The sequence below is a fragment of the Artibeus jamaicensis genome, unplaced genomic scaffold (assembly GCF_021234435.1).
Source record: "Artibeus jamaicensis isolate MK-2021 breed Jamaican fruit bat unplaced genomic scaffold, CSHL_Jam_final contig_700, whole genome shotgun sequence".
NCBI lineage: Eukaryota > Metazoa > Chordata > Mammalia > Chiroptera > Phyllostomidae > Artibeus > Artibeus jamaicensis.
The window spans coordinates 8,123,399-8,151,166 of record NW_026521930.1 but is presented as its reverse complement, the minus strand read 5'-3'; the positions used below and the strand labels follow the sequence as shown (position 1 = coordinate 8,151,166).

Sequence of the window (27,768 nt, the reverse complement as noted above, 5' to 3'; positions counted from 1 at the left end):
CAATTAAAAAAACTGTACAAAGGACTTGAATAGACTTTCCTCCTGAAAAGACACACACACACACACACACACACACACACACACGGATGCTCGATGTCATTCCTCGTTAGGGAAATGCAAACCAAAGCCACAACGAATTACCACTTCAGACCCAGTAGGGTAGTAATAATAATAGTAATGATAATAATAATGGTGGCAAGTTCCTACTCCACTAGTGGCAAACCTCCTCCCTCTCTCTGTTTGAATAACATTGTAGAATCACAAATATAATTTATTCACTGTTTTCAACAATTAGAGATATTTTCTGATGCTGAAATGACCTCAGATGTGGCCTGCGGGAGCCCCTCACGTGAGGTCTTCTGCCCTCCTGTTCAGTCCAGCCGTTTTCTGGGTGCTTCCTTGTTTGCAGGAACAATAAGACCTCCCAAGCTCACCTTTGCTTTCTTGGTCCTGGCCTTGGAATCAAGCATTGCTCCAAAGAAGCCTGAAGTTCCATTTAGTGAGGGATACTGTTTATTCTAGAAGGCAGTATCTGGGGCCAGTGTGCTTGTTGTTACAGGGTGTCATTTCTTCAAGGACATTCGTAGTAGGTAGAACTGTGCAATACATTTTTGAAGATTAGTTTATAGGGGTATTTCCAATTCAATTTCAATATGGTGCTTAATTTAAAAAATTTTAAATATAAGGATTTTCATGGGTTTTATATTTGAACCTATCAGATAGCATAGTTTTGAAACTGTGAAATCAAAGTCGGTTCCGTTGAGATGCTGATAATACATCGTACGAGGGAATTGAGCAAACAGGTAAAGATTTTGAGTGCAGTGGGAACCAGGTCTCCCTTCTCACTATTGCAGAAGAGAGACATGAACGTAGGAAGGGAGAAGACAAAGAGGAACCATGTGATACTGGACTGTAATTAGAGATATGGGTATGGGGCCATGCTTTCTAATATACTTACACACGTATAAAATAGATGTGTTGTGGGGGCATGTTTGTTTATGTGTGTGCATGTATGTAAACATGTCTCTTAGCCTGTCCACCGAGACAACTAGCAGGAGCAAAGCTCCGATAGCAACGAACACTCCCAGCTCTCAGATCCTGCTTTGCAAACGTCATTCTCCACCAGAAGGGAACAGAACTATGTGGAGAAATGGTTGGTTTCCTGCTGGTGCAGGGGAAGTACAGGATGAGCCTGGACCTTCTTATGGAAGAAATGAAGAACGTACTCTAAGGATGATGGGGACGAGTCAAAGGACACAGCAGCCAGTCTGGAGGGACTCCCACCGTCTAAATATGGGACAGTTTTAGGATCAAAATAAGTAATAATTGGCAAGAGATTATAATGGACTGAATAAAATGGGAATTAATGAGTTAATATGATATAACTTTTTAAATGGAGAAGGAAAATCCTTTCCTGTCAGTAGAATGCCTACCAACAGTTACAACTGACATAGGCAAGAACCATCCATAGATGCTAAGACCAGTGGGCGAAACTATATGTACAACAGGATAGTATTTGAAGAAGCCTGAAGTGCTAATTCAAAAGAATATAAGCACCCCTGTGTTCATTGCAGTGTTTTTTACAATACCAAGATTTGGAAGCAGTCCAAGTGTCCATCCGTAAATGAGTGGATAAAAAAGCTTGGTACATTTAAAAAATGGAATACTACTCAGCCATAAAAAGAAGGAAATCTTACCCTTGTGGCAACATGGATGGACCTGGACAGTATTATGCTAAATGAAATAAGCCAGGCAGAGAAAGACAAGAACCATATGATTTTACTCCTATGTGAAATCTAGTGAACAAAATAAACTAACAAACAAACAAAATAGAAAGGGACGCATAGATAGAGAACAGACTGAGAGCTGTCAGAGAGGAGGGGTTTGAGGGCCTGGGCGAAATAGGTGAGGGGATTAAGGAAAAAAAATCCTACCCTGGCTGGTGTAGCTCAGTGGATTGAGCACAGGCCTGCAAACCAAAAGACTGTGGTTCGATTCCCAGTCAGGGCACATGCCTGGGTTGCAGGCCAGTTCCCAGCAGGGGATGCACCAGAAGCAACCATACATTGATATTTCTCTCCTTCTCTTCCCTTCTAAAGATAAATAAATAAAAACTTTTTAAAAAGTAAAATTTCTAAAAAAACCAAAACACGCTCACAGACACAGACAACAGTATGGTGATTACCAGAAGAAAAGGTGTGTAGGGGGAGATAGAAGACAGTACAGGGGAAATAAGTGGCGATGGAAGGAGACTGGACTTGGGGTGGTGAATGCGTAATACAATATACAGGTGATGTATCATGGGATTGTACAGCTGAAACCTATATTATTTTATTAACCAACGTGACCCTGATAAATTCAATAAAAGAGAACAGGATGTTTACATGGTCTGAAAGCTTCACCCATAAAAAACATGAATTATTTATCAATGAAAAGCACAAAATACTTACTAATTAACTTTGCGGTGGAGAAACCTGGCAGGCACCATTTCAACTGGTGAAAGTGAGTATGACCGGTGAAGAGACCAGTCAACAGCGAGTGCCCGGTGGGGTGCATCGGCTTGTGCACGGTCCCGCTTCTGTGGTGCTGCTGCCCTAAATGGTGACCAAGATCTCTTTGTGAGGACACATCTCAAACAGAGGGGCATCCTACAAAGCAAGTGGCATGTACTCTTCACAACTGTTAAGATGTTGCAAGGACAGACTGAAGAGCCAGGCTGAAGGAGACTAAACGCAAAGTGCGACCCTGGGTCAGTAGAGGGTGTGACTGGGAAGGACGACCAGAGTGTGGAATCTGCATCGGTGGCTTTGGGTCAGCATCGATCTCCTGATTTTGGTGGTGGTTTTCTGGCTGTGTGGGCGAGTGTTCTTATTGGCTTTAGGAAATACACACGTTATATAAACATATTAAAGGGAAATCATATCTGCATCCTACACTCAAGTGGCTCAGAAAGAAAGAGCCAGTGAAGGCAAAGGTGGTGAAATGTTAAAATTAGGGGATCTCGAAGAGGAGTCCTTGGGAGTGTTTTGTCTTATTATTTTATTTTACGAATGTATGGAGACATAATTCATAGGCCACACAATTCACCCACTGAAAGCATACAATTCAATGGTTTTAGCATCTTCACAGAATCACGCAACCATTGCCACAATAAATTTAGAATATTTTCATCAACCCCTAAAAAAACCCTGTACCCATTGGCGGACATCATTTCTCCATCTCTTATTCTTGCAGTTTTTTTATAGTTTGAAGATATTTCACACAAAAGTTTATGAAATTACAATGTCTGTGTTACTGTGACCAAGAAACTACTGAGGGAATATAAGGATTTCTTTGCGGTTCCTTTGCTCATATAGCCAAGGTGCTCTGCTCAGAAGTCATTTGTAACAATTCTTTTTTTTTCCTGTTGATTGTATTATTGTATTCTTACACAGGTTCATTTAAAAATATTTTATTTATTTACTTTGAGAGAGAGGGGAAGGGATGGAGAAAGAGGAGAGAAACATTGATGTGTGAGAGAAACATTGATCAGTTGCCTCTCTGATGCGTGTCTGGTCCAGGGGCCAAACCCACAACCCGGGCGTGTGCCCCAACCAACTGAGAACCCAACCAGTGGCCCTTCGCTCTGTGGGGCTGCGCCCAAGCCACTGAGCAGCACCAGTTAGGGTTATGCAGGTTTATTTAAGTTGGTTTTCAGTTTTGCTGTTCTCAGTTTTTGTTCTTTGTAATTACATTTTTTTTAAAGATTTTATTTATTTATCTTTAGAGGGGAAGGGAAGGAGAGAGGGAGAGAAATGCCTTTTTGTGATGGTGTAAAATATTTACATAATTGAAAGATCAAAACTATTCATTTCTAGTTTATCCTTCCATAGTTTTCTCAAAAACCAGCAAACACACACGTTACATTCATGAGCGCACACATAAGACTGTGAAGACACACACATGTGTACAAATGTCCACATACAATGCACACTCACGTGTGTACACATGCATATTTCTAGTTCCTCTTTTTTAAAGATTTTATTGATTTACTTATATATTTTTATAGAGAAGAGAAGGGAGAGAGAAAGAGAAAGAAACATCTTTCTCAGGCCCCCAATTGGGGACCTGGCCAGCAACCAGACAAGTGCCCTCACCAAGAATTGAACTGGTGACCTTTTGGTTTGTAGGATCACACCCAACCTGCTGAGCCTCACCAATCAGGGCTATTTCCCCTTCTTCCTTACAGAATAACTACTATGCTATATATACACCATTCTACTTCTTTCTTTTTCCTTTTCTTTTTTACTTAACAAATCCCAGCCATCACTTCACAGCTGTTATTAGAAATTGTTCCCGTTCTTTTCCAGTTCACAGACTCTGTTACGTGGATGTTCATGGTTTATTCAGTCAGTGCCTCATGATGGACTCTGGGTTTTCTAGTCCTCAGAAAATTAAGCTGCTCTGGCGGCTTTGTGCATCCATGTCCTTCTCCCACCCGTCAGGCAGCAGGGGTTTCAGCAGAGTGAGGTCAGAATTGAATTTTTGCTCATCAGGTATGTGAGAGCTGGATTTTAATTTTTAGTGTAGTGTTCATTTGCATTTTCCTTCTCGTGCAGAGCCAGAGTGAGTTTCTTTTCCTTTTTTACTGCTGTGAACTGTGACCTGACTACACACCACGTCGGTACCCAACTAGTGTCCGCTCCATGGGGCAGGGAGTTTCGTTGATCTTAGCTGCTGTACTCATCCTCTGGAACAGCAGTTTTCAACTTTTTTTTTTTAATCTCATGGCACACATCAACTGATTACTAAAATTCTGCGACACCCCCAAAAATAGATGACTTTTTTTTGGTTCTCTGACAAAAAAGGTGTAATTTTGATTCGTTCACAGCGGACAGCTATTATAACGCTGTTTGTCTTCACTTCTTTGTGGGACAGTCTGAGGAAAAGAGGTCAGTGCCCCTGTCTTGTGGCGCAGGGGCTGGAAATTGCTGGCCTAGAAAGGCGAGCAATTTCTTCTGGGCCAGGAAGTGCTTGTTTCATGGGAGCAGCCACGGGCTGCGAATGAAGGGGTGAGTGAGTGAGTGAGTGCCTTCTGGACTCCCTTCTTCCTGCTGCAAAACCCAGGAAACAGTAAAAACTCAGCAGTGAGAAGAGAGAGTAACGCGGTGGTCGGGGGAGAGCAGGACGCGCGGGGCGGGGGGCGGGCGGGGGTCGGGGCCCCCCTACCTACCGCCCCAGAAGCAGAGCCCGGGGCTCCTTTTCCGCCGCGCGCTCGCGCCTGCAGCGCCCCTCGCGCCTGGGGCGCCGCCCTCTGCGACCTGAGAGACGCCGGGTCGGCGCAAAGGACCCCCGCAGCCCTCCCGGCGACCCTCAGCCCACCCTGCGCTCCTTCTCCCCTCAGGGGCCCCAGTGACCACGCAGGCTCGGTGTACACTAATTTCTTTATTGGCGCGACACCGGGTAGGAGGGGGCTTGGGGAGGGGTCGCGGCCTGTCCTCTGCGGTCCCTGGACGGCGCTCAGCGGTACTTCTCGGTCAGGACGCTGGACACGACGGACAGGAACTTGTCCCAAGCGGCGTGGGCGTCGGCCGTGAAGTCCGCGGGGAAGTGCGAGGCCACCGTGACCAGCAGACAGTGGGACAGGAGCTGGGGGGCGGGAGGGCTGCTCAGGGCGGGGCCGGAGTGGGGCTGGGCGCTCTTCGGGTGGGGACGGCGCCCTTGTCGCCGACACTCTGCCCTGGTCGCACTGCGGCCCCGTCTCTGCCCTACCCCGCCGGGCCCCGCGGCCCCGCGGCCCCGCGCCCACCTTGAAGTTGACCGGGTCCACGCGCAGAATGTAGGCGTGCAGCTCGCTCAGCTTGGACAGGGCGCCGGCGATGTTGTCGATGTTCTTGACCGCGTCGCCCACGGCGGCCACCACCTTGGAGCCGTGCGCGTGCAGATGCGCTGAGCCGGTGTGCAAGTCGAAGTGCGGGAAGTAGGTCTTGGTCTGGGGGAAGCTGGCGAAGAGCCTGCGGGGTGGGGGGGGGGGAGTCGGACCCCGGTGAGGCCGGCACTGCCCTTGCCCTGGGCGCAAATTTAAGCGGTCCCGGCAAATCCAGCGGTCAGAATAAATTATATTTTAACGCAACATTTTAAGACATAATTATTAATGCAAAAAAAATCACTTTGAACTAAGCATTAAAATGTTAAATAAAGACAGAATCGGAATCAGATCCAGTATAGGGCACTGTCTCACCCTCCCTGCCCGGTCTTTCGGTCATTCGTTCGTTCATTCATTCATTTTTTCATTCAACAGATGTTCACAGGCCCCTGAGAGCTGGGTTTCCCGTGAGAGGCCCAGGCCTATTCTCTCCTCCCCAGCCACCTGCTCACTGGCGCCGACAGCGCCTCTCCACCACTATTCAAACTCATCCGATCCCTCCCCTCTTTCCCCTCCTCACTGTTCCCTCTATCCTGTCCCCTGCCCTCAGTAACCCTACATTGTCACCTGTCCAGCTCCATCCCAGCCTGTCTGGCACTCACCTCTCCAGGGCCTCGGTGCCCACAACATCTGCCTGGGCAGAGATCTTGCCCCACATGGACATGATGATGGTCCTCTCGGCCTTGGTCAGAGACATGGCTGTAGCTGAACCGGGGCTGGGCATGTTCAGGACTGACCCCTGTGGTGCTCAGCCCCCAGGGTCCACTTATATACACAGAGTCAGGGTGGGGGCCAGGCGTGGGGGTGGGGTCTCTTATCAGATCCCCTGACCATGGGCAGTCAGAGTCTGGTGGGACAGGTGGGTGAGGGGTTATCACTCCTACCACTCTTGCTGAGTCTTGGAGGGGGCGTTAGCCACAGCCTGACCAGGGTCCAGCTGAGATAGGGGCCCAGCCAGCACAGGAGGTCACGCCTGCATTTGCAGCCCAGTTCTGCATCGTCTTGTCCAGTTCAGACTCAGGAAAGGAGGGAAACCAGAGAAGCAGGGCCCAGAACACACCCTAGTGGGGGTGGAACGTGCCCTGTGCTGCCTGCATAGCTCCCTGGTAGGATCCTGTGGCCAGCCCACTCTGGCCACGTGTCGGTCCCCTCCCCCTTGGCTCTGTGACTTCTGGGTTTCTTCTGAGCAAGCAATGGTTTTGCCCACCTGGCACCAAGGAAAGGTGTACTGACTGGGTCTGTCCCTTGAAAAGCGAGGTCATAAAAGAGAATTCTGCTAATATGATCTGCTGTTAGGGATTGCTCACCATATCATCGCTTTAACAATGAGGAAAATATTCCTCTTAATTTTACTTGAACATACAGTTGAATTTTTAGTGTGCTGCTCTGTGAATTTTGACATGTAGAGTCATGTAACCCCCACCAGAATCAGGACACTCGCTGGCTCCATCACTCCCCTGGAAAAGCCTGCCCGCCTCCCTCTCGGGCATAAGTTTTTCCTCAGTTTGATGTGCCGTCTGTCCCCAAGTCTGTAGTTGGCCTCTGCTCTCTGAATGCTGCTTTTGGTTGAACAGGAGTTCATATTTATTTATTTATTTACTTTCAGAGAGAGGAGAAGAGAAGGAGAGAGGGAGAGAAATATCAATGTGTTGTTGCCTCTCATGTGTCCCCCACTGGGAACTGGCCTGCAACCCAGGCATGTGACCTGACTGGGAATGGAACCGAGATCCTTTGCTTCACAGACCCATGCTCAATCTACTGAGCTACACCAGCCAGGGCAGAAGTTTATAATTTTAATGCAGTCAGAGTCAGTGATTTTTTGGTCCTGTTTAAGAATGTTGTACTAAGCTCTGGCTGGTGTAGCTCAGTGGATTGAGCACGGGCCTTCAAACCAAAAAAAGAATGTTGTACTGTTCTAGTCATAATAGCTAAAAGGTAGAAACCACCCAAATGCCCATCAATGCATGCACAGATAAATAAATTATGGTGTACATGAATACGAGAAGGTATTGTTCAGCCCTGGCTGGTGTAGCTCAGTGGATTGAGCGCAGGCCTGCGAACCAGAGGGTCAAGGTCCGATTCCCAATCAGGGCACATGCCTGGGTTACAGGCCAGTTCCCAGCAGGGGACACACGAGAAGCAACCACACATTGATGTCTCTCCCCCTCTCTCCTTTCCTTCCCCTCTAAAGATAAATAAATAAAATCTTTAAAAAAAAAGAAGGTATTGTTCAGCCATAAATATGAAGCTGCGACACATGCTACAACGTGGGTGACACTTGAAAACATTATACTGAGTGAGTGAAGTCAGACACGATCACCATGTCTTTCTATGATCTCGTTTGTGTGCAATGTCCAGAACAGGCAAATGCACGGAGGCAGGAAGTGGTCAGAGGGTGCGGGGGCTCGGGGGGGATGGGCGGCGACTGCAGGTCGGTGCCGGGTTTCCTTTGGGATGATGAAAATGTTCTAGAATTAGGCAGCGATGGCGGCTGCACCCACCACGAGTACACAAAGGGTTACGGAATGATTTCCTTTAAAATGCTGAATTTTGTGTTAGGCAAATTTTACCTCATTTTTTAAAAAACAAGTGAAATAAGCATTGGGCCAAAGACTGAGGTGTTGCCGTTCCAAGAACTTGGCTGCGTTTTGAGTTGGGTGACAGCCCACCTTGCACGGGTTTCTCGTGGTTGCAGGTGAGGTCTGCCGTCTGGTTTTAGCTGGCGTTCATCTACGGCCTTCTCAGCCCTGCGCAGTGCCAGACCCTCCTCTGTTGGGTACGCGGTCCTCACAGCTCTCCGAGAGAGAAGTTTTATAGGATCATCGTTAATGTTTTAAGATAAGGAAATGGAGGCTTGGGAAAGTTATGAAATATGCCAAAGTTTCAGCAGTGGAGGGAGGGAACCAGTCCCAGCAAGAGAGGAGACCTAGGTCTGGGGTGGACCCTTTGGGAGTTGGGCAAGTCTATTCTGTCTCCAGGCCTTGGTGTCCTGTGATATGAGCCCACGCTTCTGCTCCGGGACGCTGAGACCTACTGGTCTCTGGGCAGAATGCAAAGCCCCGGGCTTGTTCTGAGCTTGTGTAGCTAGAACTGAGCTCAGAGGGGCCCTGATCACTCAGTGGAGACAAGGATTTGCAGACCCTCCCCTGAGAGCAACCCCTGGGTGACCCTGGGCAGGCCAATAATGTTCTGAGCCTTAGTTTCACTGTTTGAATCTCAGGCGGGGTTAGAACGGCCTCCACCTCACTGTTAGGAAGGATCATGGCACTGTGAATTTGGGATTATTGTAGTCGTTGGTGGTGAGTAATTCTTCCTGGGTAGGAACATTGCCCCAGAGAAGGTGGAGGTAGGGAAGTGGCTCCAAGATAGGGTCTTCGAGACCCACCTGGCCCTCTGAGAGATGGCGGGGGCTCTGTCAGGTCCAGACTGAGTGGCAGGACTGATAAGGCCTGGCCCTGTCTAGGGGACCCAGGCTGGGAGGAAGGGTCAGGAGTTTCAGATTCAGAGCATCTACTTACGTTCAAAACGGTAGATTAGAAAAGAGTTATTTAAATTAAAAATGAGGACCTAGAGATGTGAGGTGTTTGAGAATGTTCCCTGTGTTGAGAGAGGGTTGGCCCTGGGCACATCTTTGTCCAGGAGACCGTGTGAGGGCTTCATGCTAAGGCTACACTTTAGAGACCATCTGCTCTCAGTCCTGTTCCTGGTGGGGAACCTCGGGCCCAAAGCCTACCTTGGAGCCCCGCGGGCTGCCAGCACCAGGCTGGACTGGCCAGGGAGTGGCAGGAGCTCTGATTTCTGTAACAGCCCAATGAAGGTGACAAATGTAGACACCGAGGTGGGGCTGGTGAGGGTGCAGTGGGATTTGGACCTCTGCTTGCTCCAGTCCAGCCCTGTACATCCCTGCACCTGACTGAGTCCTGTGAGGGTGGCCTGGGAAGGAATGTAATGAGAACCTCTGTGTGCCAGGATCACGGTGGTCTCCTTTCATCTCTCATGGATTCCGGTGTGTGTTATGATTATGCTTAATGCACAGGGGTTATTGGGGAACAGTGGGGTTCCCCACTCCCCTGTGAGCCGCTCTGAGGCAGCTCAGAGACAGCCCCCCCAAGTCCCTGGACACCAGGCCTGCTCCTCCAGGTTCACGGGCCGTGGGACTGTCTGATCAGGTAGCAGCATGGTCCAGGGAAGTTGGAGTAAGGAGGCCAGAGCCAGAGTCCTGTCCTTATGTCTGGGCACCCACAGACTCCTTGTGGGGACACCACCATTACTACAGCTAGTCACTCCTCCAGGCAGTGGGGTCCCCCTTCCCCATCGGCCCAGCTCTCCCAGCTTCACTTCCCTCTTCCGTGCCCTCATGTTCATTCCAGGGCCACTCCTGGGAATTGTGAGAGAACTTGGAAAGCTTTTGATTATATAGAACATCAAAACATACAAGACTGGAAAAAAGGCTTGCAGAATCTGTAACAGAGAGTAACTATTGTGGAGCAAATATATCCAAACCATCAAAGAACAAACAACCCATAAGGAAAACAAGAAGGAAATTCCCAGACATTGGCAAATAATCAAGTGATGCAGTTCTCCACCTCAGTAATCAAAGAAATGCACCAAAGAATAAGATACTATTTTTCTTTTGGGGAGTTTTAGAAAAAAATATCCGAGGCATTTCAAATGCACTTACCTTTCACCCTGGCAGGTTCACCCCATGAATCTGCCTTGTCAAATACACATTTGTGTTAGCTTTCGTGCATGAGGTTACTTCAGCAATCCTTTAGTGAAGTGGCTACGTCGTCATGCTTTTCAAGGGCTTGGGGACAATTTGGAAACAGCCAGTCACCTCCTGGAGAAGACTGGGGTGGGGTGGGTATGGTGATTTATTTTTATTATTTTTATTTTTTGTCCTCAGCCAAGGACATGTTTTCATTGCTTTTAGAGAGGAAGGGAGACAGAAATGAAAAGAGAAATGTGGATGCATGAGAGAAGCATCAATTGGTTACCTCCTGTACACGCTCGGACCGGGGATCAAACCTGCAACCTTCTGGTTACAGGACGATGCTCCAACTAAGTGAGTCAGCCAGGGCTGATTTTTTTACCTTTTATTTTTTTAAATATTTTAATTTATTTTTGGAGAGAGGGGAAGGGAAGGAGAAAGAAAGAAAAACATCAATGTGTGGTTGCCTCTGGTGAGCCCCCCAATGGGGACCTGGCCTGCAATGCAGGTATGTGCCCCGACAGGGAATTGGACCGGGAATTGAACCAGCAACTCTTTGGTTTGCTGTCCAGTACTCAATCCACTGAGCCACAGTGAGGAAGGAGACAACATAGGAAGAACTCTGAGACTGCAATAATGTTACTGGTCAGCATTTAGCACCCTGGTTGCCAGGAAATGCCTTTTACCAATTAGGTAGAATAAATAGTAAACCGAGGCAGGGAGGAAGAAGGAGACAGGTCTCATACGTGAACTGAACAGTCCTGAGCCTGGTCTGATAGTGTTGCCAGGTGTTCCAATATCACAAGAAACACTATGTTAACAAGAAAGAAGGGAAGTTTTTGAAATTCTATGTAGCATTTCCACTGTCTGGGAAAGAAAGCCTTGAAACTGCGTTTTTATTCCAGGGTCTAGAATGTGGAAGAGGGTCCCTGGTACCCAAAGAAGAGCCCATAAAACAACTTCGGTTAATTGCCTACCTCTGGTCACTATCTGTGTTACGAGGGAGTCCCTGATGCTTACAGAAAGAGCCCATAAATAACTTTGGAAAGTGCCCCAATTTTAATTAACTGCCTCCTGTCACATACTTATTTTACAACAAGATGAACAAATGGGGTCTGGAGCAAGATAAGGATCAGGCTAATAGACCCCCACACATACCTAAGTTTGGGTAGTCACATTTCTCCAGGAAAGCTGGCACCGCACTTACCCATTAATCAATATGTAACTTCTTTTCTCCTTTCCCGCCAACTGTATAAGTCCTGAGAACAAAGGCCTCCCTCTCTCTCTGTCTCGGGGGGTTCTGGGTGCTCTTGGCTCTCAGGCCATTGGGCCTCTGGCCACCGGCCTCAGGCTGTCTGGAGGCTTGCCACCCTGATCTTCAGCCTCTCTTGCTTTTCTCACCCTGCTTTGCCCTGGAACTTTGCCTTTCACCCCCCACTCTACCCAGTCCTGTTCTCATCCATGGGAATGGGCCACCAATAAACGGATTACATGCTACTAGATTTGCTGATCTGTAATTCTTTACCTGTGTCAGCAAGAAGAACCAGGTCTGTCTCATCAACAACACCAGGGAGCTTTTTTTTATCTTTTAAAAATAGCTATATTGAGATATAATTTGCACTCATTTAAAGTGTGCAATTCAATTTTTTTTTGCTGCATCTACTGTGAGGGTGAAGACTATTCTCAGCAATCAGACTGTTGACATGCCAGGAAATATTGACATCACTGTGAAGGGGTACACAATTATTGTGAAGGGCCCTAGAGGCACCCTGTGAAGGGAGTTCAAACACATCAGTGTGGAACTCAGTCTGCTTGGCAAGAAAAAAGGCTCCGGGTTGACAAATGGTGGGGAGATAGAAAGGAATGGCCATTGTTCACACTGTCTGCAGTCACACACAGAACATGAGCAAGGCTATAACATTGGCCTTCTGTTACAGAATGAGGTCTGTGCATGCTCACTGCCCATCCACGTTGTAACTCAGGGTAATGGCTCTCTTGTTGGAATCAGAATTTTCTTGGGCATAAAATACAACTGCAGAGTTTGGATGAGATCAGGTGTTGTTCATTGAGTTATCTCAAGCCCAGAAAGATTAGTTAATTCTTGAAGGAACTGACATTGAACTAATACCAAATTCAGCTGAAGACACAACAGTTAAAAAATAAGGATATCAGAACAATTTTGGATGGTGTCTATATTTCTGAAAAAGGAGCAGTTCAACAGGCTGATGAATATGATGTAAGTAGTTGTCCAACTGTAGTAACAGCAAGACATCAGATGATTCCTCTTTACTTGCGATGTTTTACTTTCACTTTCAAAAGATTTTATTTACTTTTAGAGACAGTAGAAGGGAGGGAGTAAGAGAGTGAGAGAAACATCAAAGTGATGCCCCCAACTAGGAACCTGGCCCGCAACCCAGGCATGCGCCCTGGCTGGGAATCCAAAGGACAGCTCTTCGGTTCCCTGGCCAGTGCTCCAACCACTGAGCCACAACAGCCAGGGCTTACTTGTGATATTTTAAATATGCAGTAAAGGCCATGTATTGATTTTGGGGAAAAAGTAGGCAATTAAGTGGTTTTAGTATATTCATAGAGTTGTGCAACCATTACCACCAACTTGAAAAACCCTGTACCCATTAGCAGTCACACACCTCCAACTACACCAGCCCTAGACAACCTAATTTGTTTTCCATCTTTGTGGATTTGCCTATTCTGGACATTTATAAAAATGAGATCATACACTATGTATTTTTCAAAGGTAATTCATGTGTTGGCACTTCATTACTTTTTATGATCAAATACTATTTCTTTGCATGGATTATACCAAATGATATTCACCCTCTCATCAATTGTTGGACATTGGGCTTGTTTGCACTTTTCGGCTATTATGAATAATGTTGCTATGAATATGCAAGTTTTTGTCTGAAACTATGTTTTCATTTCTCTGTGCATACACCTAGGAATAGTTTGGTTGTTTGAGAACTCTTTCTTTAACCTTTCGAGCAACTGCCAGGCTATTTTCCACCGCGGCCGCACTGTTTTGCACACCCCCACCCCGCAGCGTGTGGATTCCAGTTTCTCCACCTCCTTGCCGTTTGTCGCCTCCACCGGCTTATTTTGTCTTTTTTATTATAGCCATTCTAGTGGGGTGATGTGGTGTCTCTTTTTGGTTTTGATTTGCATTACACTAATGAGTAATGATCTTGAACATCTATCTCCCTGTGTTTATTGGAGATTTGTCTATATCCATTGGAGAAATATCAACTCAGTTCCCTTACATACTTTCTCAATTGGTTACTTGTCTTTTTATTGTAAGAGTTTAAAAAATTAATCTGGATACAATTCCCTCATCAGATACATGAATTGTAAATATTTTCTCCTTTTCTGTGGGCTTTTACTTTCTTGGTGATGTCCTTTGAAACACAAAAGTGTTTATTTGATAAAATCAAGTTTTCCTTCAGTTGCTTGTGCATTTGGTGTCATTTGTAAGTAATCATTGCCCAATCCAAGGTCACGATTATTTACCCCTATGTTTTCTTTTTTTTGGTAAGAATTTTTATAAGTGTTAGCTCTTATATTTAGGTCTATGATCCATATAAGTGATTTTTAAAAACTGCGTTTTAGTACTTTATATTTGTGAGTGTGGACATTCCGCCCAAAGCAAGTGTTACTTTTACAATGAAGAATGTAACGTTCACAGACAGCTGGCCGGAACCAAAGGCTGACGCAGCCTGGTTTCCCTTCACACTGATGGGCGGTTCCCTTCTCCTCGAGTAGGAAGCGGCCGTTCCACGCGCAGGCGTAGCTTCCCCAAGTGAGCCCGGGGCCTGCGCACTCCGGCGCCCGCGCGCCTTGTCGCCCGCGCGCACTGTCGCCCACGCGCACCGTCGCCCACGCCTGCGCAACTTCCCGGCCTGCGCGCAGGCATTCTCTGCGCTTTTGCCTGGCTCTGTGGCGGAAATCTTGCGGGTCAGGTTGGACGCACTAGGTGGTGCGCAGGTTTGGTGACTGTGGCGCTGGCTTCCTCTCGGCTTGGCTCTAGTACGGGGCGTTTCCGTGGCCTAGGTCGCATCCTCGTCAGGTCCCCTTTCCCCTCCTGTCCCACCACACGGGAGTGCGTCTTCCTCAAGCTCCTCCACCTACCCGGTCCCGGGCTCCTCGGAGCTCCCCAACACTACACCCCAGTCCAGTCGTCCTCAGGCCCGCCCCGGCCCTCGGCGCGTCTTCCTAAGGCAGCCCCTCACCCCCGGCCCGTTCTCAGAGCCCTCCCAACCTTCCACCTCCGCTCCCGCGGCCCCACTATAGGATGGGGGACAACACCAGCCCTATCAGCGTGATTCTGGTGAGCTCGGGGAGCAGGGGCAATAAACTGCTATTCAGGTACCCCTTCCAGAGAAGCCAGGAGCACCCGGCGTCTCAGACAAGTAAGTGAGCGCTGGGAGCGGGACTGGCGCTTCCGAGTTTGAGCCTGGAGGCTGGGACAGAGCAGCCAGCCGCGGGGGCCCCTGCCTCACCGCCTCCCACGTTTGAATTGAAGACCATTATTTACTTATTTTTTCTTTTTCTGATCATACAGTCGCTGGCTGCTGTTTATAGAGTACTATTTGAAACGTAAAAAAGTAAAAAGTAGGAGAAAAATCACTCATAATTCAACAGGCCAAAGCCACTATTGCTAACATTTCATCCATGTTTGCAGCCTTTTGAAAAAATGTGTAAACACTGCGTGTGTTAACCTAACAATAAAAGGCTAAAGTAAGAGGCAACAAGCGCTTATTTGAGATCAATAAGAATAACTCTTTGGGATGTCCCAAATAGGGTTCTGATTGAGAGACAAAGGCCCTGGGTGTTATGAGAAAAGGAAGGCACTCTGTTGGTCAGATAACGAAGTGATGTTAATTCTATACAGTGTTTTTGATTTGCAGTCCCATAGTGGTCAGTTGGGTAGTCATTGTATCTGCTTGCTTTGGGGCACAAAGCTGCTTAAGCCAGTGCAAAGGTTATTTTGTCCTGCTTTAACATGTTAAAGGTTTGAGGCAAAAGACATGGAAAGCAGTTACTCTGCGATGGCAGCTCCAGCTCCATTTTAAAATGCCTCCATTGTTATTTTTCGACATATTAATGTATTCCGCTTGGAAAAAAGATGAAATTAAAGACCCATCTGCAGTTTTCTTTGACTGCCTACCCTCAGGTTTGCTCCTCTGTTTCAGATGACTACTTACTCTTTAGTAATTGTCCCTGCTCTTCATGGACACCGCAGGAGTTCTGTGTAAATGCAAGAACATGCACGCATTATTTTACTTTTTTTCTGAGCTCAAGTGAATACACTGTATGCACTGTTCTGCTGTATTGTTTTCATTTTCACATCATATCTTGGAGATAGTTTCAGAATTATGACCAGAATTATAGGATAAACATACTGTGATTTATTTATCCAATCTTCTGTTGATGGGTATTTAAGTTGTTTCCAATCATTTGCTACTATAACCAGTGAAAGTGTCCTTTCTGTGTACATTATCATTTTGCTGAATAAAGGGTTAATTCCCAGAAGTGGGATGGTTGGATCTAAGGGATAATGAGCATATTTATTCTTTCTTATTTTCTCTTTTTTAAAAATTAGTTTTAGGTGTACAGCATAATGGTTATATGTTTGTGTAATTTATTAAGTGACCCCTCTGATAAGTCTGGCACCGTACATAATTATTACAGTATTATTATTATTTAAAAAACTTTTTCAGAGGGGAAGGGTGGGAGGAAGGGGGAGAAATGTGGATGTGAGAGAGAAACATTGATCAATTGCCTCCTGTATGCACCCCAGCTGGGGATCAAACCGGCAGCCTAGGCAATGTGCCCTGACTAGGAATCCAACTGGTGGCCTTTTGTTTTGCGAGATGATGCTCAACCAACTGAGCCACACTGGTCAGGGCTACAGTAGTATTGACTGTATTTCCTATATTGTACATTACATCCCCATGACCGTTTTGTAACTGCCAATTTTACTTCTTAATCCCTTTACCTGTTTCACCAGCTCTCCAACCTCTTCCCATCTGGCAGTCATCAGCTCTCTGTATTTGAGTCTGTTTCTGTTTTGTTTATTTTGTTCTTCAGATTCCACATACATGTTAAATCATATATTTGTTTTTCTCTGTCTGATTTATTTCACTTAGCATAATACCATCTAGGTCCATTCATGTCTTACCACAAATGGTAAGATTTCATTCTTTTCTATGGCTGAAGAATATTTCATTGTATATATGCGTATATTTATCCAATCATGTATTGATGAGCACTTAGGTTTCTTTTATATCTTGGCTATTGTAAATCATGCTGCATATATATTTTTGAATTAGTGCTTGGGATTTCTTTGGCTAAATACCCAGAAGTGTAATTGCTGGGTCATAAGGTAGTTCTGTTTTTAATTTTTTGAGGAAACTTGATACTGTTTTCCACAGTGGCTGCACTAATTTGCAGTCCTGCCAACAGTTCATGAGGGTACCCTTTCCTCCACATTCTCGCCACCACTTGTTTTTAGATTTACTGATGGTAGCCATTCTGACAGGTGTGAAGTAATGTCTTATTGTGCACTTAATTGGCATTACTTTGATAATTTCATATGTCTAATCTGTATATTTTCTTTGGAGAAATGTTTGTTCAGGTCTTTTGCCCATTTCTTAATTGGATTGTTTGTTTTTCTGGTGTTAAATTACATGAATTCTTTATAAATTTTTGATATTAATCCTTTAGCAGATGTACCATTGGCAAATATCTGCTCCCAAATGGTAGGTTGTATTTACATTTTGTTATGGTTTCCTTTTCTGTGCAAAACCTTTTAATTCGATGTGTCCCATTTGTTTATGTTTTTCCCTTGCCTGAGGAAATATATTTTAAAAAATATTACTGAGTGCAGTGCCAAAGAGTTTACTGCCTGTGTTTTCTTCTAGGAGTTTTATGGTTTGGGGTCTTACATTTAAGTCTTCAACCTATTTTAGGTTTATTTTTGTATATGGTATAAGAAGGTGGTGTAGTGTCTTTTTTTTTGTACGTATTTGTCCAGTTTCCCAACGTCATTTATTGAAGAGATTGTCTTTACCCCATTGTATGTTCTTGTCTCCTTTATCATAGAATAATTGGCCACACAAAGGTGAGTTTATTTCTGGGCTCTCTGTTTTATTCCATTGATCTGTGGTGTGTGTCTGCTTTTATTTGAGTACCATGCTATTTTGATTACTGTAGTCTTATAGTATAGTTTGAAATCAGGTGGTGTGATACCTCCAAGTTTGTTCTCCTTTCTCAAGATTGCTCTGGCTATTTGGGGTTTTTTATGGTTTCATATAAATTCTAGAATTATTTGTTCGATTTCTGTGAAGAGTACCATTGGTATTTTGATATGAATTGTATTAAATTTATAGATTGCTTTGGGTAGTGTGAACACTAATTATGTTAATTCTTTCTATTTATGAGCATGGTATATGCTTCCATTTATTTGTATCTTCTTCAGTTTCTGTCTTCAATGTCTTATAATCTTTCCAAGTGTTTTACCTCTTTGGTTAAATTTATTCCTAGGTATTTAATTTTTTTTGATGCAGTTGTTGTAAATGTGATTGTTTTTAAATTTATGTTTCTGGTAGTTCATTCTTGGTATGTAAAAATGCAACCTATTACTGAATATTAATTTATATCCTTCTGTTTTTTGAATTCATTTATCAGTTCTAAGAGTTTTCAGTGGAATCTTTAGGGTTCTGCACATATGGTACCATGCCATATGCAAATAGTGAGTTTTATTTCTTACTTTTAAACTTGGATACCTTCTATTTCTTTTTCTCATCTGATTGTTGTGGCCAGGACTTCCAGTACTATGTGAATAAAAGTGGTGAAGTGGACATCTTTGTCTTCTTTCTAATCTTAAGGAAAACGCTTTTACCTTTGCCCCATTGAGTATAATGTTAGCTGTGGGTTTGTCATATATAGACTTGCTATGTTGAGGTTGTATTTACATTTTGTTATGGTTTCCTTTTCTGTGCAAAACTTTTTAATTCGATGTGTCCCATTTGTTTATGAGAATACAAGGTATGTTCCTTGTATTCTCACTTTGCTGAGGACCTTTGTCATAAGTGGATGCTTGCTTTTGTCAAATTCTTTTTCTGCATCTATTGATATGATCATGAGTTTCATGGTTCATTTTGTTTATGTGTTCTGTCACATTAATTGACTTCTGAATGTTGAACCAAGCTTGCATCCCAGGAATAAGTCCCACTTGATCAGGGTGTGTAATCTTTTTAATGTATTGCTGAATTCACTTTGTTAGTATTTTTTTAGGAGCTTTTCATCTATGTTCATCAGGGATATTGGCCTATAATATTTTTTCTTTGTAATGTCTTTGTTCGGTTTTAAATTCAGGGTAATGCTGGCCTCGGAATGAATTTGGGACCATTTTCTTGAATTTTTTTAAATGATGTTTGAGAAAGAGATGTGTTAATTCTTTGAATGTTTGGTGAGATTCATCTGTGAATGCACCTGGTCCAGGACTTTTGTTTCTTGCGGGTACTTTGATTACTGATCTGATTTCATTAGTAGTAATTGTTCTGTTCAGATTTTCTGTTTCTTCTTGATTTAATACTGGAAAATTGTATGTTTCTAGGAATTTTTCCATTTCTTACAGATTGTTCAGTTTGTTGGCATATAATGGTTTGTAGTATGTTCTTATAATCTTTCGTATTTCTATGGTGTCAGTTGTCACTTCTCTTTCATTTCTGACTTTATTTAATTGGATCCTTCCTCCTTTTTTCTTGATGAGTATGCTAAAGGTTTATCAGTCTTATCTTTTCAAAGAACCAGCTTTTGATTTCATTGATGTTTTTATATTTTTAGACTATATTTTGTTTATTTCCACTTTGGTCTTTATTGTTTCCTTCGTTCTACTCACTCTGGGCTTTGTCTGTAGATCCTGTAGGTATAAGGTCAGATTTTTTAAAAATTAATTTTATTGATTATGCCATTATAGTTGTTCTGTTCCCCCCTTCATTCCCCTCCACTCTGCACTCCCTTCCCCCACCATTCCCCCCTTTAGTTTGTGACCATGTGTCTCAAGTTCTTTAGATTCTATATTTCCCATACTATTCTTGCCCTCCCCCCCTATCTATTTTCTACCTACCATCTATGCTACTTATTTTCTGTACCTTCTCCCCCCTTCTGCTCCTCCCACTCCCCTGTTGCTAACCCTCCATGTGATCTTCATTTCTATGGTTCTGCTCCTGATCTAGCTGTCCTCTTAGTTTGCTTTTGTTTTAGGTGTGGTTGTTGATAACTGTGAGTTTGCTGTCCTTTCACTGTTCATATTTTTTATCTTCTTTTTCTTAGATAAGTCCCTTTAACATTGCATATAATAAGGGCTTGGTGATGATGAACTCCTTGAATTTGATCTTATATGAGAAGCACTTTATCTGCCCTTCCATTCTAAATGAAAGCTTTGCTGGATAGAGCAATCTTGGATGTAGGTCTCTGGATTTCATTAGTTGGAATACTTCTTTCCAGCCCCTTCTTGCCTGTAAGGTCTCTTTTGAGAAATCAGCTGACAGTCTGATGGGAACTCCTTTGTAGGTGACTGTCTCCTTATCTCTTGCTGCTTCTAGGATTCTCTCCTTCAGCTTAATCTTGGCTAATGTAATGATGATGTGCCTTGGTGTGTTCCTTCTTGGGTCCAACTTCTTTGGGACTCTCTGAGCTTCCTGGATTTCCTAGAAGTCTATTTCCTTTACCAGATTGGGGAAATTCTCCTTTATTATTTGTTCAAATAAGTTTTCCACTGGTGGCTGTTCCTCTTCCCCTTCTGGTACCCCTATAATTCGGATGTTGGAGTGTTTAAAGATGTCCTGAAGGTTCCTAAGTCTCTCCTCATTTTTTTGAATTCTTGTTTCTTCATATTTTTCTGTTTGGTCATTTTTATCTTCCTTCTGGTCCACTCCCTTGATTTGAGTCCCAGTTTTCTTTTCATCGCTATTGGTTTCCTGTGCATTTCCCTTCATTTCAATTAGTTTAGCCTTCATTTGTTCCTCTAATTTGTGACTAAAATCAACCAGTTCTGTGAGCATCCTGATCACCAGTGTTTTGAACTGTGCATCTGAAAGTTTGGCTATTTCTTGGTTGCTTAGAGTTATGGGCTCTGGGGCTTTGAGTTCTTCTTGAGCCATGTTTTGATCTGTTTGCACCTGTTACGTATGAGGAGCAGAGCCTTAAGTGTTCATCAGGGAGGGGCTGCCTGGGTCGCTGGGTTATGATGCTGTATGTGGGGGTGGGGTCAGAGAGAGGCAATGGAGGTCCCCTCTGCCGCTTCCTGCCCCTAGGGCCTGCGCAGTCTGTCTCACTGCTGGTTCCTTTGCCTGGTTTATCTGTGCGCAAATGCGTGACCATGGTCAGCCTGCTGCCTTGTGCCCTCACTGGGTCTGCCTGTTGCAACCCCACGCCTGGGATCTGCCAACTGCTGCCGGCGTGCCTGGGTCCCTCCGGCAGAGTTTTCCTGCACTACCCCTCTTGGCCAGTCGCTGGCTCTGCCCCTCTTACGGATCAGGCTGATGGGTTCGTTGTTGTCGGACTTCGGTATAGTATAGTTCAATTTCCTGTGTTTTGGCTGCATTATTTGTTACTAAAATTTTGTTGTTTTTAAACTTGGTTGTGTGAGAAGGCACAGTGTTTCCACCTATACCTCCATCTCGGTAGAAGTCCTCCAGATTGTTTACTTGAGATTTTTTTCTTGTTTCCTGAGGCAGGCCTGTATTGCTATGAATTTCCCCCCTTAGGACTGCTTGTGTAGTATTCCATAGATTTTGAGTTGTTGTGTTTTCATTTTCATTTGTCTCAAAGTATCTTTTGATTTCTAACTTTAAAAAAAAAGATTTTATTTATTTTTATTGAGAGAGGAAAGGAGGGAGAGAAAGTGAGTGTGTGAGATATACATGGATCTGATGCCTTTCGCTCACCTCCAACTGGAGACGTGGCCTACAACCCAGGCTTGTACCCTGACTGGGAATTGAACCTGTGACTTTTTGGTTCTCAGGCCAGCACTCAGTCCACTGAGCCACACCAACCAGAGCTGATTTTTCCCCTTGATTTCATTGTTAACCCATTCATTGTTTAGTGGTATGTTATTTAGCCTAGTGGTATGTTATTTAGCCACACGTGTTTGTGTGTGTATTTTTTTTCTTGTAATTGATTTCTAGTTTCTTTTTTTTAATATTAAATTTTATTTAGTTACTTTTCAAGTACATTTTTTTTCATCTATTTCTCCCATCCCACCCCACCCCCCCGCCCTGTCTTCCCCCTCCCTCCCATTCCCCCCCCCCCCAGTCCTCATCTCTGTGTCTTTCATACTTGTTCCTCAAAATCCCTCCCTCTTTTTCCCCTTATGTTCCCTTCCCTCTCCCCTCTGGTCGCTGCCCACTTGTTCTCTATTTCAGTGTCTTTGTTTTTATTCTGTTTGCTTGTTTGTTTTATTGTTTAGCTTCCTGTCAAAGGTGAGATCATATGGTATTTGTCCTTCAATGCCTGGCCTATTTCACTCAGCATAATGCTTTCCAGTTCCATCCATGCTGTTGCAAGATTTCTAGTTTCATACCATTGTGGATGGAGAAGATCCTTGATATGATTTTATTCTTCTTAAGCTTCTTGAGACTTGTTTTGTGGCATGACATGTGGTCTATCCTGGAAAATGTTTCATGTTCACTTGAAATGAATGTATACTCTGCTGCTTTGAGGTGTTCTCAAAATGTCAATTAAGTCCTTCTGGTCTAATGTGTTGTTTAAGGCTGCTGTTTCTGTGTTGATTTTCTGTCTGGAAGATCTATCCATTGATGTCATTGGGACATCAGATTCCCATTTATGACTGTATTACTATTGATCTCTTTCTTTATGTCTGGTAATATTTGTTTTATGTTGGTTGCGTAAATGTGAACAGCAGTTATATCCTCTTGTTGGGTTAATCCCTTTATCATTATGAAATGTCTTTCATTGTTATTGTAGCCTATTTTATTTTTAATTTTTAAAAAAGATTTTATTTATTTATTCTTAGAGAGAGGGGAAGTGAGGGACAAAGAGAGGAATAGAAACATCCATGTGCAAGAGAAACCTTTGCTTTTTGCACACCCCCCAACCGAGAACCTGGCCTGCAACCCAGGCCTGTGCTCTAACTGGGAATGGAACCAGTGACCTTTCCGTTTTCAGGACGATGCCCAACTCACTGAACCACACCAGTCAGGGCAATAGCCTTTGTTTTAAAGTTTATTTTGTCTGGTATAAATACTGCTACCCCAGCTTTTTTTCTTTGTTTCCATTTGCTTGAAATTCCTTTTTCCCTCCCTTTACTTTTCTGTCTGTGTTTGTCTGCGGGTTTGAAGTATCTCTTGTACACAGCATGGGTATGGTTTTGTTTTCTTATTCGTTCAGCTACCCTGTCTTTTGTTTAGAACTTTTAATCCATTCACGTTTAAAGTGATTATTGATGGGTGCTTAGTTGTTGTCATTTTATTAATCATATTTATGTTCTCCCCCTTCCCTTTCTTCTTCTTAAAGAAGTCCCTTTAACATTTCTTGTAATACTGGTTTGGTGGTGGTGAACTCTTAGCTTTTTCTTGCCTGGGAGAACATAGTTATTATTAATAGATCGGATTTTTCTTTGTTAAAGAGATAGGTGAAAAATTATCTGGCCCTGACCAGTGTGGCTCAGTTGTTTGAGTGTCATCCTGCAAAGCAAAATGTTGCCGGTTCAATTAAAAATGTCAAGGTACACGCCTGGGTTGTGGGCCTGGTTTGTGGTTGGGGCATGTGCAAGAGGCAACCAATTAATGTTTCTCTCCCTCTCTTTCTCTCTCCCTTCCTGTGTTTCTAAAAATAAATAAGATCTTTTATTTTTTAAAAAATATTTTATTTGTTTATTTTTCGAGAGAGGGGAAGGGAAGGAGAAAGAGTGGGAGAGAAATTTCAGTGTATGGTTGCCTCTCATGCATCCCCTGCTGGGAACTGGCCTGCAACCCAGGCATGTGCCCTGACTGGGAATCGAACCGCGATACTCCGATACTCTGGTTCGCAGGCCCGCGCTCAATCCACTGAGCTACGCCAGCCAGGGCTAAAAATAAATAAGATCTTTTAAAAAATTGTGTCTGCCCTGACTGGTGTAGTTCTCTGGGTTGGGCATCCTCCAGCAGACAGAGAGGTCACTGGTTTGATTCCTGGTCAGGGCACAAGCCTGGGTTGTGGGTCAGGTCCCTGCTTGGGGGTATGTGAGAGGCAGTGGATCAATTTTTCTCTCGCACATCATTGTTTATCTTTCTCCCTCCTCTCTCTATAAAAATAAATAAGTAAAATCTTTAAAAATTTTTTATCTGATAGTAGTTTTACCATGCATTTGTCTCGGATTGAGAGTGAGCATGTTTCCCTGTTTTCAGAGCCATTTGTATTTCCTTTTTTAGCAAACGACCTATTATAATTTATTTAGTGAATGACCTTTGCCTAATTTCTTCTTTGGTTGTTTGATTTTTTTTTTTATTTTACAGATTTGAAGGAGTTCTTTAACTATTAAGGTTACAAATAGGCCTTTGTGTGTAACAACGCTGTACATACTCAGCCAGTTTGCCTGCATGGATGTTCTTGCCACATAGAGTTTTGATTTTTGTGGGAGTCAAGATTTTAATCTGTTCTTTTGTGGTTTCTAAGTTTGTTATACATAGAAGGGCCTTTCCTTCCCAGGATTATTAACAAGAGTCTCATATTTTTCTGTCAAACGTTTATTGTCTCATTTTTAAATGTGTTTATCTTGGTGTAAGGTGAAGTCTCCTCCTGGGAGTTGGTACTTTGGGGGCACTTGCTGAGAGCTGTGCATGTGCCTCCTGTTTGCCTGCTGGAGCCCTGAGGGGCAGGCACTGTGGTGGGTGAGCAAGGACGTAGGAACATGGGTCCCTGTAGCTGGGAGTGTTGGATTCAAAAGCCAGCATAATTTTCTCTTTCATATGACTACCTAGTCCCAGCATCATTTCAAAGAATAATTCACCTTGCTTTCACTGATTGGTTCTGCCACCTTTTCACATACTAAATTCACGTGTTTATTTGAGTTTATTTTTTATCTTTCTTATGTCTCCCAGTAATCTATGTTTGTGTGTGGGTTCCACACTGATGAATTATTGTAACTTTATACTATGTTATATACCAACAGAATTAGTCACTATTGTTACTTTTATTTTTCAGCACTGTAAGGCAATTCTTGCTTACTTTTCCCTGTAAATGTTAGTATTGACTGTTAGACCCCCGCTCTCAAGGCTTTGGTGTAGTTTTGGAGGTCACCTTAAACATGTTGATTTATGGGGAAGAAAGGGTATCTTTATGTCAGATCTTCCCATTCAAGAATATAGTGTGTTTTTTTATTCATTCTTATCTTTTATTCATTCTTCTTTTATTCATTGGCATTTCTATTTTCTTTATGGGCCTCTTATGCGTGATGAAGGTACTCTTGATAAACATGTTAAGTTCATCCTTAGGTCTGATAAAGTATTGTTGTTTGTGTATATGAAAGATACTGGTATGTGGGCATTTAAAAATTCTTTGTTTTACCCTGGCTGGTGTGGCTCCGTGGATTGAGCACTGGCCTGTGAACCTAAAGGTTGCAAGGTTAGTTCCTGGTCAGGACACATGCATGGGTTTCGGGCTAGCCCCCCTCCCCCCAGTACGGGGCACGTGGGAAGCAACCACACATTGATGTTCCTTTGTCTCTCTTTCTTCCTCCCTCTAAAAGTAAGTAAAATCTTCTTAAAAATTTAAAAAGTAAAAATTCTTTGTTTTATTTGTGCTTTTTCCAACCTAGTTGACATCATACACTGAGAGCATGTGTGTGTGTCTGTGTGTGTATGTATATGTTTATATATATATATTCCCTTTTTCTAGCTTAATAGTAGCAAAAGCATTTCCTATGTTACCATAACTTATTGAAAGCCATATATATGTTTTAAAATATATTTTATTAATGATGTCATTACAGTTGTTCTATTTCCCCCCTTCATTCCCCTCTACCCTGCACACCCCTTCCCCACCATTCCCTCCTTTAGTTTATGACCACATGTCTCAAGTTCTTTAGATTCTATATTTCCCATACTATTCTTGCCCTCCCCCCTATCTATTTTCTACCTACCATCTATGCTACTTATTTTCTGTACCTTCTCCTCCCACTCCCCTGTTGCTAACCCTACATGTGATCTTCATTTCTATGGTTCTGCTCCTGATCTAGCTGTCCTCTTAGTTTGCTTTTGTTTTTAGGTGTGGTTCTTAATAACTGTGAGTTTGCTGTCCTTTCACTGTTCATTTTTTTCTTCTTTTTTTTAGTTAAGTTCTTTTAACATTTCATATAATAAGGGCTTGGTGATGATGAACTCCTTGAATTTGATCTTATATGAGAAGCACTTTATCTGCCCTTCCATTCTGAATTAAAGCTTTGCTGAATAGAACAATCTTGGTTGTAGGTCTTTGGATTTCATGACTTGGAATGTGGAATACTTCTTTCTAGCCCCTTCTTGCCTGTAAGGTCTCTTTTGAGAAATCAGCTGACAGTCTGATGGGAACTCCTTTGTAGGTGACTGTCCCCTTAGCTCTTGCTGCTTCTAGGATTCTCTCCTTCATTTTAATCTTGGCTAATGTAATTATGATGTGCCTTGGTGTGTTCCTTTTTGGGTCCAACTTCTTTGGGCCTCTCTGAGTTTCCTGGATTTCCTAGAAGTCTATTTCCTTTGCCAGATTGGGGAAATTCTCCTTTATTATTTGTTCAAATAAGTTTTCCACTGGTGGCTGTTCCTCTTCCCCTATAATTCGGATGTTGGAGTGTTTAAAGATGTCCCGAAGGTTCCTAAGCCTCTCTTCATTTTTTTGAATTCTTGTTTCTTCATTTTTTTCTATTCAGTCATTTTTTTCCTCTTTCTGGTCTGCTCCCTTGATTTGAGTCCCAGTTTCCTTTTCATTACTATTGGTTTCCTGTGCATTTCCCTTCATTTAAATTAGTTTAGCCTTCATATGTTCCTTTAATTTGTGATTAAAATCAACCAGTTCTGTGAGCATCCTGATCACCAGTGTTTTGAACTGTGCATCTGAAAGTTTGGCTATTTCTTGGTTGCTTAGAGTTATGGGCTCTGGGGCCCTTCTTCTTGAGCCATGTTTTGATCTGTTCGCGCCTGTTACGTATGAGGAGCAGAGCCTTAAGTGTTCATCAGGGAGGGGCCGCCTGGGTCGCTGGGTTATGACACTGCATGTGGGGGTGGGTCAGAGAGAGGCCACCCAGGTCCCTGGTTTTTGACGCTGTATGTGGGGGTGGGGTCAGAGAGGGATAATGGCAGTTCTCTCTGCCGCTTCCCACCACTGGGGCCTGCACAGTCTGTCTCACTGCTTGCTCCTTTACCGGTTTATCTGTGTGTGAATATGTGACCGTGGTCAGCCCTCAGTGAGTCCACCGTCTTGAGCCCTCAGTGGGTCCGCCCGCTACTCCACACCTGGGATCTGTCCACAGCTGCAGGTGTGCCTGGGTTGCATGCCCGCGTTGGTCTGGTGGATCTTTCCTGCCCGACCCTGCTCTGCTACTGGCTCTGCCCCTCTTACCGGTTTGGCTGAAGGGTTTGTTGTCAGACTTCTGTATAGTTCAATTTTCTGTGGTTTGGCTGTTTTTTTGTGGCTAAAACTTTGTTGTTTTTAAACTTGGTTGTGTGAGAAGGCACAGTGCTTCCACCTACGCCTCCGTCTTGGCGGAAGTCTCGGAAGCCATATTTTTTTGAAAAATGTTTTAATATGGTAAAAATATATAATAAAAATTTGCTATTTTAACTAATTTTTAAAATCCTCATCTGAGGATATATCCATTAATTTTAAATAGAGAGCAACGGGGAAGGGGAGAGAGGGAGAGAGGGAGAGAGAAACATCCATTGGTTGCCTCCTGTGCTTGTCCTGACTAGGGATTAAACCTGCAGCCTTCTGGTGTATGGAATGATGCTCCAACCAGCTGAGGCACCCAGCCAGGGTGCCATTTTAACCATTTTTAAATGTACACTTGGGTGACATTAATCATAGTCACCATAATCAGTTTACCATATTATATAATTAGGATCATTTCCAGAATTTTTAATGACCCCAAATGAAGCTTGTA

At 43.7% G+C, this 27,768-nt stretch overlaps 2 protein-coding genes across 10 annotated transcripts in view; one reads left to right on the top strand and one right to left on the bottom strand.

Moving 5' to 3' along the window:
* Nucleotides 1-5,419: 5,419 nt before the first annotated feature.
* On the bottom strand, nucleotides 5,420-6,632 carry HBZ (hemoglobin subunit zeta). The gene is made up of 3 exons (XM_037157256.2): nucleotides 6,508-6,632; nucleotides 5,789-5,993; nucleotides 5,420-5,628 (listed from the first exon to the last, which is right to left on the bottom strand). The coding sequence occupies exons 1-3, from the start codon at nucleotides 6,627-6,629 to the stop codon at nucleotides 5,500-5,502; spliced, it is 456 nt and encodes a 151-aa protein (XP_037013151.2). The 5' UTR covers nucleotides 6,630-6,632; the 3' UTR covers nucleotides 5,420-5,499.
* A 7,832-nt stretch (nucleotides 6,633-14,464) lies between these two features.
* NPRL3 (NPR3 like, GATOR1 complex subunit) overlaps nucleotides 14,465-27,768 on the top strand; it is a 48,530-nt gene continuing 35,226 nt past the window's right edge. For 2 of the 9 annotated variants that reach the window (XM_037157195.2, XM_037157201.2), the window contains exon 1: nucleotides 14,466-14,604. Coding sequence is in view for 3 of the 9 variants with exons in the window: in XM_037157191.2 (XP_037013086.1) it covers nucleotides 14,920-15,037 (118 nt within the window). In the remaining 6 variants the exon portion in view is untranslated. Of the gene's footprint in view, nucleotides 15,038-27,768 lie in introns of all 9 variants that reach the window. The other 7 variants (XM_037157194.2, XM_037157198.2, XM_037157191.2 and 4 more) reach the window with 6 other exon arrangements.